Source organism: Argiope bruennichi, chromosome 1, assembly GCF_947563725.1.
Source record: "Argiope bruennichi chromosome 1, qqArgBrue1.1, whole genome shotgun sequence".
Taxonomy (NCBI): Eukaryota; Metazoa; Arthropoda; class Arachnida; order Araneae; family Araneidae; genus Argiope; species Argiope bruennichi.
In genome coordinates, this window is record NC_079151.1 from 101,498,586 (window position 1) to 101,511,857 (window position 13,272).

A 13,272-nucleotide genomic window follows, 5' to 3' on the forward strand; every position below is an offset into this window, starting at 1 on the left:
ATTTATTTTTGTTAATCGCTGTGCATTAATATTCTGTTTTATTTCTATCTAAATATTAGTGGAACAATTCATTAATTTTCAGCGTTTTAAGTCTATCTGTAGCTTATGGCATTGAAATGCAAATTTAAAATTTAATGCTGAAGATGAACTAAAAGCAGAAATTCAAATTCAAGATAAAAGGCTTTTTATGGAACATTTCTATTGAATTCATTAATAAATTGACCTCCAAATGATAAAATTTTACTTTTTTATTGCCTTATTTATTGCTTTTTAAAAACGTATATTTATCAGAAAGGGAATCGAGCATAATTTCATTTTTAATAAAACTGACATTTAATCATTTTACGTAAATAAATGAAATGGAACAATAAATAAACACGATGGATTTTCAGTTTTTTAAACGCATTGCTGAAAAGTATTTCGAATTTTTTCCGAAAGAGTAATTACGAATACTGAGACGTTATAGTAAGCTGGCACCATGAACCTTTTTAAGAGGCTAACTTTTCAAGAATCATTAAAGTATCAGTTTCAGCGTTTTCATTCTTCTGCTTTTAGGGCGCCATTTATATTTAGTTTATTTACTAATTTCATCGATCTGAAAGATTAAATACAAGAAATACGTGAGAATTTATTATTTGAATGGTTTATTAATACCTTGACTTTAAGCAAAGACATCGACCAGTGGAATAAGATAATCGAGCAGCTTGGCACGCCGTCCCAGGAGTTCATGAAACGACTGCAACCAACCGTGCGCAACTACGTGGAGAATCGACCCAAATATACGGGGTACGTCTTCGAGAAGCTCTTCCCGGATGTCCTCTTCCCAGCTGACAGCTCCGAGCACAGCAGGCTGAAAGGTGAGAGCTTTCATTTTTCGCAGATGTGTGCGAAATGCCTTGTGCCAGAAAATCAAAAATTATGTATTTTACTATAGCATGAAATAAAACTTTAGTAGTTCAATAAATATTTTGAAATAAATTAATCAAGTGAGTAATCAATTTAAAAGGAAAATGTGTATATGCTGAAGTAACAAACTTCTTGCAAGTCTAAAGTGTGAGGAAAGGCTCATCAACAATTGATTGAATTGATCATGAATGAGTTTGTTGAGTTATTCATCGATGAATCCTATTTATTCAAAATGATCAATTGCAAAGTTTTTTCAGAATTATTTCGACCATGAATGCAAGCCTGATTATTTTAATGCACTACATAAAACCTACATTTGCATACGAATTTTCCAAAAAATTATAAAACAAAGAAAATAGATAATTCTACCTGCAGAATCCCGACAACAAATAATAATTCTTTCAAATCCCTAAAAATGTAGGATTATAGACACAAATGCGTTTGATTTTTTAAAAATACTGAATTCTATTACTTTTAATCTGAATTTTAGAACTTAAAACAATAACTTGTGAGAATTTAAGAATTTAAAACAATAGTTTTGGTATGAGATATGCAAATTGGACAACTAAATGGTTTTCCAGCAAAAAATATTCTTTGCCGCTCATATTCCTAACATTGCCAACTGGACAACCTAAATCTCTTGGAGAAGCCCAACGTTTCCTATTTTTCTGAATGTTAGAATACTATATATATATATATGATTTGAAATCTGCTTTAGTGTACTCCTTTATATTGCCAATATGTCTATTTCTACACACTCTTTTAGAATATCCACAGTTTTCTTTACAGCCTCTTGCACTTTTTCAGAAATCTTGCCCTGATGTGGACGAATTGTTTTTCAAAATTTTGCATTTTGTTCTTTTTATTTCTTTTTATTTCAGAAGAAATATTCGTTTTTATAATCATATATAAGCATTATCCACGGTTTTTAGTGCTGTCCTTACCTTACATCATTGTTGCACTTTTTGCATGACTGTTACATTTTAATACTTTTGGACATTTAGATGTCTTGGATAATCAATATTTCAGTTTCATTATAAATTGATACAATGGTTTTAATACCCTAACTCATATTACCAATGATGTCAAGTCAAAAATTCCAAAGGGTAAGATTGCATTTGAGACAAATAATGCAGTGAAAAAATCACTGACGGTTTCCAGGTGAAACTACTCCCCTTGATGTTTTTGGTTGCCAAATTGGCGACAGAACATTAAAGTGGATTTCAGCCCACATATATTGAATTGTGTATTTGTTTACCTAAATGTGTGTTTTTATTGCCTTCCATAGCGAGCCAAGCGCGCGACTTGCTGTGCAAGATGCTGGTGATAGACCCGGAGAAGAGGATCTCCGTCGAGAACGCCCTACTCCATCCATATATCAACGTGTGGTACGACGAGGCAGAAGTCAATGCCGTAAGTACAGCAGTAAGTCCATCCATTCCACCCACTCTCTCGGTGTTGGCTTGGCTTCCCCGCAATCCCACAAGCACTAGTCTGCCTAAGTCAATGTTAAATAGTAATAGAAAAGTGTTTAACAACGAACTTATTATTTATTATGCTGATCACTCCTACAATAGATCTCCAGTAACAGGAAGATAAAGCTTAGTTCGACAGTTTTTTGTAAAATCGAGTTTTTTCAGAGAACATAAGAAGATATTTAGATACGAATCACATACTAATTGCATATGAATATTTTTCAATCTTACTTACTTATAAACTGGTCACTTAAAAAAAAATCATGAATGCACTTAGTTTAAGATGTTATTCGAATTTGTTAACACAATAATTGCATTGTTGCTACTAGGTGTGAGCCGAACACATTCGTATTCGGATAATCTCATATAGCGCAATCTCACAAAATTTTGTGGTACCAGTAGGTTATCATCCTATTCCAACAATGTAAGTATTACAAAAATTTCCGAGAGGGCGCTATATAACATTTTTCAGCATGAGAGCAGATAGAGAAAGGCTGATAGTTGGTTATAGAAAAATGTTTTTACGTGTAAAATCGCGTTCCCTTTTTGGAAAGACCTCTATACATATAAATTTAAAAAGTCATACCTTATCTAAATATAAAATTTGATTCAAGTCGTTAGAGCCGTTTCCGAAATACATGAAATAAATTTATATATATATATATATACAAAAATTGCTCGTTTAAAGTTATAAAATTCCAGATGCTAGATAAAATGATGAACTGTTCTAGAAACGCATTAGAACTCGTGCTCCCAAAACCTTGTAACAATATTTAACGATGATTTAATTACTTGCAATGTGACTGTCTTTAATGATTCAACACTGTCTCTGTCAAAACTGCTCCAGTTATTACAATGTACTCAGTACCAGTTTAAAAAAATGTTTAAAAAAAACAGAAATTACGCAAATTTAGTATGAAAAGGCCTCAACACTTGAGAAAACTGCTATGCTTTGCTGATGCCTTACATTTAAACCTTAATCTTAAAATTGATACCTTAATTTAGTTTAAAAATTTCATCTCAATTGATTCTTTGAAAGCAATCGTATAGTTGATGTTGTAACTTCAAGAAAAACATCTTGACAGATTCGTATTCTTTAGTTAATTGGACTAGATTCTATTTTATAACAGGATAAATAATCTAAATATTTACAGTAACTTATGACGTCAATAGCATTCAGATGCTTGCTTATATTTTTATTGGTCACAATTGCAAATTTCAAAATTTTTCTTTCTACCTTATCAAAGTGTGACTTAACTTTAAAGAATTATAAATAAATTTTTCGAGGAAATCTTACGCAATTAAAGCTGAATTAATTTTAATATTCCAAAAAATAATGTATAATGTTCAGAGAATTATCTATGGTGGCAAAAACCGCATTCATGGAATACGAATCAATAGGTTACTAATCATTAAACGTTTGTTATGAATATACAATAATTAACATGAGAAATGAAACCTCTATGTAATTAAGGACCGAATTAAAGAAGAGCGAAAAAATATTTATCTCTTTATTATATGCTTTAAATAAATATAAAAGAAGTGATATCATCTTCTCATTAAAAACTGAATTTTCACTCATACTGAATTAGAATTATATTAATATTTTGAGGAAATATTCACTTTAGATTAGAATTCGTGATTAATAGCAAAAGTTTGATCATCATATAAAAAAAGAATAAATAGTTAATTGAAAATATGTTCTTTTATAAAATATCTACTTTAAAATGGAAATCCAAAGAGATTTAGTACCAAATCATAGTATCAATCGAAGTCTTGTACTTGTAACTGAAAATGTCTTTTCTTTCAAAATCATTTATGAATCTAAAATCTTTATATCCCAGAAAAAATGAAATTTAAAACTATGAGTTTATTTTAATACAATGAATTTGATTTAATCAATAAAATCATAAACTGAAAAAATTTTAAATTTCGAAGGTAATGAGAGTTGAAAATCAAACTGGATCAATTCTCAGCTTTCGTTAAACTGAACTAAGCATCATATTGAAAAGGAAAATATGTTTTTCCCCATAACCAAAACAGATAAAAAGAATTATTATCCTCTTTGGATAAGGCGGGAAAAATTCCTTTTATCCACTCTGCTTATGGTGGAAAACAATTATTTTTATCCACTCTGATTGCTATGCTAGATAGATGTATATAATAGTTCATTTTCAATATTTATAAAATATAATGCCTTATGCAGTTAAACGAAAATTCCTATTAATTCTCAATGCTAATGAAACTACTTTTTTCACTTAAACGGTGATCCTTGTTTTAAAAATCTCTAAATAAAATAATAATTTGATTTATTGTGTATCATGTGTATTTGTTGCTTGTGTGTCACTCTGCTTTTCACGCAACAGCAAGGCATGCCATGTGTATGTGTTGTGTCTCTGTGTGATGTACATCGAATGATATTTTATTGTTTGTCATGTTTTCTTCAAAACTACATACCGTTCAATCAAAATGTTTTAGGTTGTATATAAAGAATTTTATTCGAGTGAAATCAACTTATCGGCGCCTTTTTTATATTGTCAATAGGTGCGAAATTGCCAATGTTTAAAAACAATATAGCTATTAAATGAAATGAAGTATCCGTAGTAGAAGATTCACTCCTTAAATTTAAGCAAATTTATTTATTATTTTTTTTTAATTTCTGAAGTGAGGGGGGAAAATCGATGCATGCAACAAATCCTACTGCACTGATTTTTCAATCTAAGTTTTGTTTGGGACAAAGGAGAGACTATTGCAACTTGAGAAATCATTTGTTAAATAATAAAATTTTAAGATTTTGCAAATATAAATATTTAAATGACCGTTTGTGTGAATGTAATTTGAATATTTTTAAAGAGGACGTATTTCTAAATTGAATGACATATTTTCCATAAATTTAGCTGTTGGATATTAAGAGCAATAAAAAGTATCTGGGTACTTTTTTTCACGTAGTATATTAAAATAAAATCAGTAATCATCTTGCTTTTTGGTATTGGCTATTTGGTATCATTTATTGGTTATTTGATATTATTTGGTGTTTAAAGAGGTAGTGACAAGATTTCAGCCAACAAAATTTTTAAATGCAATTTTTTGCACTTAACGTGGACATATTGTAATGTCAAAGGTAAAGAGAGAATATCTTCTGAAAAGAATGCGAAAAAAAATTAACTTGATGCTCTTTAACTATACTAATCCATTCACTGTACCAGTTTCACTTAGTTTTATTTCATATAAAATCTCGTGACCTTTCAGATATCTTATGAATTTTCGTCTTCCTTCCACCGACTTCATTTTTTTCAAATCACAAAACAGCACTTTTAACACAACCAGCAGCTTCAGTAACTGGACCATCACTTTGTAAACATAGTCAACCAGTCAGCTGTTTTGCAAAGTGTCTGCTTTTATTTTGCAATTTAAAACAGTACTTTCATTTGGGTGTATTAAGATATAATTCATCAAATTTGTGTGGATAACTAAATTAATGCTGTTAATATAGTGGGCAAATAGCTGGTCACCTAAGGCGGCTATTATACGAATAAAAGTAAGTTTGACGTACTTGCTGTGAAAATTTTCCAAAATGCTTATAGAAAAACAACTCTTTTTTTTGTTTCCTAGCCTGCTCCGGCTCCGTACGACCACTCGGTAGACGAGAGAGAGCACACAGTACAGCAATGGAAAGGTATGTACTAATGTCGCAGTTTGAATTTGCTATATTTAATCAAAATATTAGTCGAAAATAACGTTTCTAATTAATATACCATCCAAAACACTTGTGTAAATTTGAGGTTCGAACTCGCAACGTTAGGGTTCATATCCGAGTAACAAAGCCACTAGATAAAAGTATACACTCCTTTCCGGAGGTTGTTATCTGGCTTATGAAGTTACCACCACACACGATTATTAAAATACGCTATCCAAAACAGTAAAATTTCATCGCTATTCCGAAAACAAACATTGAACCATTAGGGCCCCACAGTTGAACTGATTATTTGCTTCTCGAATCGCTTTGTAGATTCAGTCGCCCCAATATAATAAAATTTATTTCTAGTGAAAGAAGTCATTATTAATGTCGAAACATAGGTTTATGTATATTTATTTAACAGAGACAGATTGTGATTTTGTAACCTTATAGAAGAAAAATATTGGCAATAGTCCAAAAATTATAATTTTAACATAATGGTTATAGACTGACATGCAGTCGGTGAATTGCGTCGCGCAATATGCATGATAAAAAAAAAATCTGAAAAATGTTCTGGAATGCAGATCATTACATCATTAGAAATCATCAGATCATCATTAGAAAATTTAGATCTAAAGGTACTAAATTTGTTGCATAGTTATTTCTTTAAATAGTAGATACGCACTAAGAAAGGGAGTTTTCAAGATATTCATTAGATTTTTAGATTAAAAAAAAACTTAAAAAATTAATTTAAAAAGCTAACAAAATCATTATTATTAACATTATATCTTGATAATTAGCAATCTTTAATTTAACAATCTTTATAATTAACATTATATCTTGATAATTAACAATCTTTATAATTAACATTATATCTTTATAATTAACAATCTTTAATTTAACAATATTTATAATTAACAATCTTTATAAATCGTTTATAATTAATCAAAATTTCGATTTGTTTCCCTCATTTTTTTTGTACCACATTATCTGAGAAAAGCTTTTTTACGCACCTTTAAATTTATGATCAACCTTATTTGAAATTCACCACGTACATCCTATTTTTAAATTGACAAAATTTGAATTTTCCTTCATATGATGAGTTTGCTTACATTGACAGAATTCATCTAAACGTATAACTGAATTTTATTTTGATGCCGAATCATTTGTACGATCTCGTTGGAGTGGCATTTGCAAATTTTTAATGAATATTCAAACAATATTGTGTTGAAAATATGAATACTAATTTCAACGGCATAAAATATGAAATATATGTAATTTAAGAAAAATGTAATAATTTGATCCTTCCGGATGCATCAAAATTTATTTTTATATTCCTTAATATCTTAAAAAACACAAATGCATTTTACTGATTTTTTTTTAACTTATAAGAATAAAACGTTAAAATTATGATGAAATTTTCAAAACTTTGCAAAAATTGTTAAACAAGTTCCTTATATAGTTAAATAATAGCCTCAAAATCTAACGAGATTCTCCTTCTTCAAAAATTGGAAACCAAATTTATATTCCGTAAGTAAAATAGATTTTTGAATAGTTTCATAATGGTATTTAATTTTACTGAAAAACTTTTAAGTTGATTTTTAATCACAGTTTTTTGTCTGCATTGGACATTAGAGTGCCGTAAACACAGACAATTTACTAAGATGGATCAAAAATAGTGGCAACTTTTCGATAGTACACATATATACATTTTATAATTATCCTAATTTTGGCAGAAATGTAGAAGACACCTCATCAATACGTCCAATTTTTGTTGAAGCCTTGCAATGATTTCCCGGCATCGCAAATAAACTCCTCGACGTTGTTTAAATCGCTCTCAAATTATTGAAAAATTTGAAGATAACATACATTTTTTCATGAAACTATCTAGCCATTTAGTCCACTTACCATCATGCCATTATTATCAATTGCCTCCAACAAATCTGGTCGGGCAATTTTGTTCTTGTCGGCAAGGCATAACAATTTTTTTTTCTTTTTTTAATCGCTGCTTCATAGTTAGTGGGCTGCTCTTTTACACCACATTTCAAATACCACAACATTCAAATTGAACTAAATGGATCTGGTACCACTTATTGCCTTTATTTGATGGTCTACTAACATCTATAGGACATGGATGCTACCCAACGTGTATGCATCTATCATGCCACAATTATCGCTAGCACTCTATCTCCCTATATAAAAATGGCATTTAATGACAGATAAATTCATAATTCTTAGTTTAACAATGAGTTGTTATGTATAATATTGATTGATTGATGATCATTTTCTTGCAGAACTAATCTACCAAGAGGTCCTAGAGTACGAGCAGACTCATAATACCTTGGGGATTCGGCCTGTAGGATCGCATTTGAATTCACAAGCGGGTAAGATGGTTTTAGTTAATTTTATCTTTTCACATCCTGATTCATTAGTGTTTCATTTAGAGGTCTGTGATTCTTAAACAGTTTGTTCCTGATATATTCTACATTTATAGTGCCGAAACAACGATGACAATAAAAGTTTTCTACAAAGCCTTGTGCGAGAAACAAGATTTTTTCATATTATAAAAAGGGGAAAAAAAATAGAAACGTGTACATAAAACATAATTTGCATCTATAAAATATATATATCTTTTTTTCAATAACATTTTATAAACTTTTAAATGTATTTTCATTGCTATAAGTATGTTGTCAAAAAAAAAGAAAACTTTAGATATGAACATGAAGATATGGTTGTTATCGGCAGAGTACTCCATAAAGCCATGCCCATATTTTAAGATCTATAATTCCTAGGCAGTTAGCAAAACCCTCATATCTTTAATTCCATATGGATTATTCTATAAGGCTTTATGCAGGAATTTATCCCTAAGATGACCTGCCTAATATTGGCAGTTAATGATTAGTGTCGTTATTAATAAAATTGTATTTATGATTTATTCTTCATAGATGGTGTTATTGAAATCGACGGTGAAGTCGACGGTATGGTCGATCAGTCCACGAATGGCCCCAGCAATCCATTCAACAGAAGAAGATAAGCTCTTCCTCCAAAACACGCGAGGCCGTACGGGCTCTATTTTTCACTATTCAGAGAAAAGAAATCTCATTCAAAAGGAACTGGACTATTCAATTCACAGCTCCCAAAAGAGAGACAAGCTCCCCAGAAAGAGATATCATCAATTTCAAATCTTTTTCTTTCCATTTTTCTTTAAAGAAAAAAAACAAGATGACAGAAATCGAAAAGGGATTTCTTTAGAAATCGTAACTTGGTGCCAGAATTCCAGTGTTCATTTATTAGAATATGAAAGAACTCGTCTCAAATTCTTTATGTTCAATTCTTAATTTAAATGTAATGCCTGTTTACTATTGCACTACATCGTTAGTCATTCGAATTCATAACTTTAATTGTTCCGATAGCGAATCATTAGTAATTAATTTGAGCAAAAATTAGAGTGTAATTAGTTCCATGATCGTCCAAGAAAATAATTGTGATTTTGTTTCCGATATCTAATTTTTACTTGTAAATTTCATGAGTAGACAATGTGTTCGAAGCTAGGTGAAAATTGTGTAGCAAACGAATGAAGTAAAGCAGCCATTTTGTATTCTAATTTGACATAATGAAAAGATGCTATTTTTGTGTTCCGCTATTTTTCTGTAAGTTCCAAAGAAACGGTAATTGTCCCCTTGTGTTCGTATGACACAAGTATATGCTGTTTTAAAAAATAAGAATTTTAAAGTACCCATTTCAGTTACCCTTTTTCAAACGGTATAATTAGTAAATAAAATTCTAAAAAAATGTTACAATGTTAATTTATTTTAAAACGGTTTTTCTTTAATTCGCCGTCACATTGCTAAACTTTCAACATTCAGAAATTTGTAATTGAATCTTTATAAATATTATCGTTGTAATTTAAAAGGTCTTCATTTCTTGTTTTCAGAAAAGTATTCAAATTTCAAGTAAAGTTTAATCTATCTACATTTTATAACTTTTCAGCAAATAAAGATCTAACCTTATAGGTCAATATTGGAATTTTCATCAAAATATCAAATTCAATAATGGTTATAAAAATTTCTTTGCCATAATTTCACTTTTTAGAATAAGTAAAGCTTAAAAACATTTTTAGAATAATTACAATTAATCTAATTAATACAAGGCAATGAAATATAAATTAGTGAATTTTCAATAAACCTGTCAAGTTTAATAAAAATCTGGGTTTCTTTTAATTACTAAAGAAGCGATTTTCAACACCTACTATAAAATGGATATTCTGTTTACAAAACTGAATCATTAAATTAGGGAAGAAATTATATTTAAATTGATGTACTAAAAATTAATGGCAATTGATAATTCTATGTATTTTTTTTTCTGGAAAATGGAAAAAATAATTTTTAATCAAAAGTTTTATAAATAAGATTGAATTTTCAACATGTTGAAAAATTTATTCTTGTAAATCCTTTTATAAAAAATTATCAAATTAAAATTTTAGCAACAAAAGTTCTATTGAAAATTAACTTGGTTTAATTCATTTTTAATATCTTAATATGTAGTTTGCAATATATTAAATTAAAAGAAAATAAGCGTTCATCTTTAACTTCGTTATTTGCAAAATAGATAAATGTTTAAAAAAAAATAGCTAATTATTGAGTTCACACAATTAAGTTCAATTATTTCTCTAAATATGCAAAAGAATGGGTTAAGTTTGAATCGCAAAATCCTGATCAAAATAAAACGAACGAAATTATTTCCTACTTATGTTCGTAGCCATTGTCAACAAACGATAATTTTGTTTTGCTTCCGAATTAGAAACAGCAACTAACGGAACAATTTCCTCAAATCCCTATTTTTATATACTAACGTATAGCGGAAAAAGAAAAAAATCGATTTTCATCGATAAAACAAATGAATGGTACTAGCACATTTTATCGATATGAAATCCTCAAAGAAAAATTAGTGAAACTGAGAAGTATTCTGATTTTTTAGTTGATTCTATTACGCTCAATATTATTATAACAGTAGTGCATTACATGGTCTTTATGTGTAGGCTAGAAACAATCATTTGATGTTTTTAAGATTAAAAGATATATTTAAAATTTGAATGATGATGTCGTTAACTGTAAAAGCGCACTTTATATTTGTTTTCACAGTTAGTTTAATGTTTAGTTGTTTGTCATTGTAAATTCTTTAGTTCATTGGTTAGTTATACGCAAAATGTATATCATTCGTTCACAAGATTGTTATGAAAGTTTAATTAAATTATGCATACAGCAAATGCAGCAACTTCAACAAATCAAATTTGTAAGTATGATTCATACAAATATTTTTAATTTAAATTTTTTGCTCATGATATCTAACATCTCTTATTATTTCTTTTGAAGAAACTAAGTGATTTCTGTGGTAGAATGTATTCATTATTTACTTGGAATGAGAGTAAAACATTGTTTTCACAAACATATAATATTAAAGTACATATATAAAAGTATAATCCTAAATAATCCCCAATTTATTCTGTGCTTGCACTGTCCTAACTGCTAAAAATTTTTATCAAAAATGCAGTTAAAAAATTTTATTAAATCAAGAATAAAGAAATTTGTAATTAAAATTTTGAAATGAAGAAAATAGTCGATGAAAACCACTTTATTATGTTTTTTGTTATGTCATAAAAATAATTGTTTTGATTTTCATGTGAATTACAGGTTTTCAACCTTTTAAACTTCATAGACTTATCATAATCTGTTATAAACAAAATACAAATATCGGAAAAAAAAAATTATATAGAAAGACCTCTTTTCTATAATTTGAATAAAAAGTTCTAAATTTAGATAAGTCTTTCTAATATCCAAAACTGAATAACAGGCTTTCAATCTTAATACTGAAAAAATTTAAAGATTTTAAAAACAAGGTGAGTATCTTTAAAATATTTTTTAATATTTGTTTTAAACTAATTCTTTTTCCTTTCAAACAGATCTTGAAAATAGCCAAAACAAATGTGTTAATCTTTAAAGAAAAGAAATATAATGAAGTAAAATTAATAAAAGGTTTGTTTAAAAAAAAAGGTGTATTTCACAAATTGTGGTTCCTTTCCACACATTTTATTATTAAGGAATTGTGGTGAATTATATCAATGAAATCATTTACCAAATATTCAGGTTAATAACTGAATTCTTACAAAATTTATTCTATTACTTAATTGAAGCAATTGCATTGCTTAACCTGAACCCTTGAAAACAATCTCTTTTTTGACTAAAGAATATTATTAAATTCAAAATGTTTGAGTAAAGAAATTTATAATTGGATGAGAAACCTATCAAACATTAACAAATTAGAAAGTATCTTTATTGTAAAAGACAAATTAAGAATTTTTTTAAAAATTATTTCAGCTGAGTTGAACACATTTAAAGATAAAAAGAATAAGCAACTCTTTTAATGAATATAATCATCATGATAATTTATTTGAAGAAAAATTAAAGTAATGCAATTAATAAAATAATCAAAATACAGATAGAGAAAAAGTATTGATTTACTTTGAATGTCATTATCTTTGTCAACGGAATTCGATTTTCAGAATGATAATTTTGAACATTAATAAATAATCATTTCAAAATGTTAAGTTTGATTAATGTCATCCCGTATCATTTTCCTTTCCTTTTATTGACCAATAAACAAGCTCAAGTACAATAATTGTGTGTTCAATTTCAATAAACTTTTAATACTTGTTTAAAACACACGGGAAAAAAATGTTTGTTGTTTTTCCAACACTGAACATGAAATAATTGCATATGTATCGTGAGCTTCAGCAATTGCATAAGGAAACTTTCTTAGCTGTTATATTTGTCAAATATTGTGTTGCTGTATTTTGTAGTGCTTAACTAAAGAAATAATTTAGGCATAAAAAAATTTGCAGGCAGGTTTCAATGTTATAAAAATTTCAATTAGTCATTTGAAGTTGCCAGTTTGCATGTAGTCAAATGTTATGTGATCAAATTTTGTATATAATTTGTGTAAATACAACTGAATTTTTGTTGTACATATGTATTATTACTCTTTATACATTTGCTGGTTTCACGCAGCGGCTAGCCAGTAGCTCTGATTCTTTTGCTATGGTGCTGAGTTGGATTTCGAATTATTTCTGTTGTCGAGAGATTGTTTCTTCTGGATTAGTAGCACAAAGTAGCTTTTAAATGTTTGTCGACTTTGAATAAAGTTTCTGTTCAGTCGTTG

The 13,272-nt window shown here is 28.6% G+C and overlaps 1 protein-coding gene across 3 annotated transcripts in view; it reads left to right on the forward strand.

The window, feature by feature from the left end:
* The window catches only part of LOC129976633 (stress-activated protein kinase JNK-like), a 138,543-nt gene extending 125,275 nt beyond the window's left edge, over positions 1-13,268 (forward strand). For 2 of the 3 annotated variants that reach the window (XM_056090305.1, XM_056090315.1), the window contains exons 8-12: positions 672-857; positions 2,195-2,331; positions 5,994-6,057; positions 8,352-8,441; positions 9,003-13,268. In XM_056090305.1, the coding sequence (XP_055946280.1) occupies positions 672-857; positions 2,195-2,331; positions 5,994-6,057; positions 8,352-8,441; positions 9,003-9,091 (566 nt within the window). In that variant the 3' untranslated portion in view covers positions 9,092-13,268. The remainder of the gene's footprint in view (positions 1-671; positions 858-2,194; positions 2,332-5,993; positions 6,058-8,351; positions 8,442-9,002) is intronic. The other variant, XM_056090322.1, reaches the window with a different exon arrangement.
* The last annotated feature ends 4 nt before the right edge of the window (positions 13,269-13,272 follow it).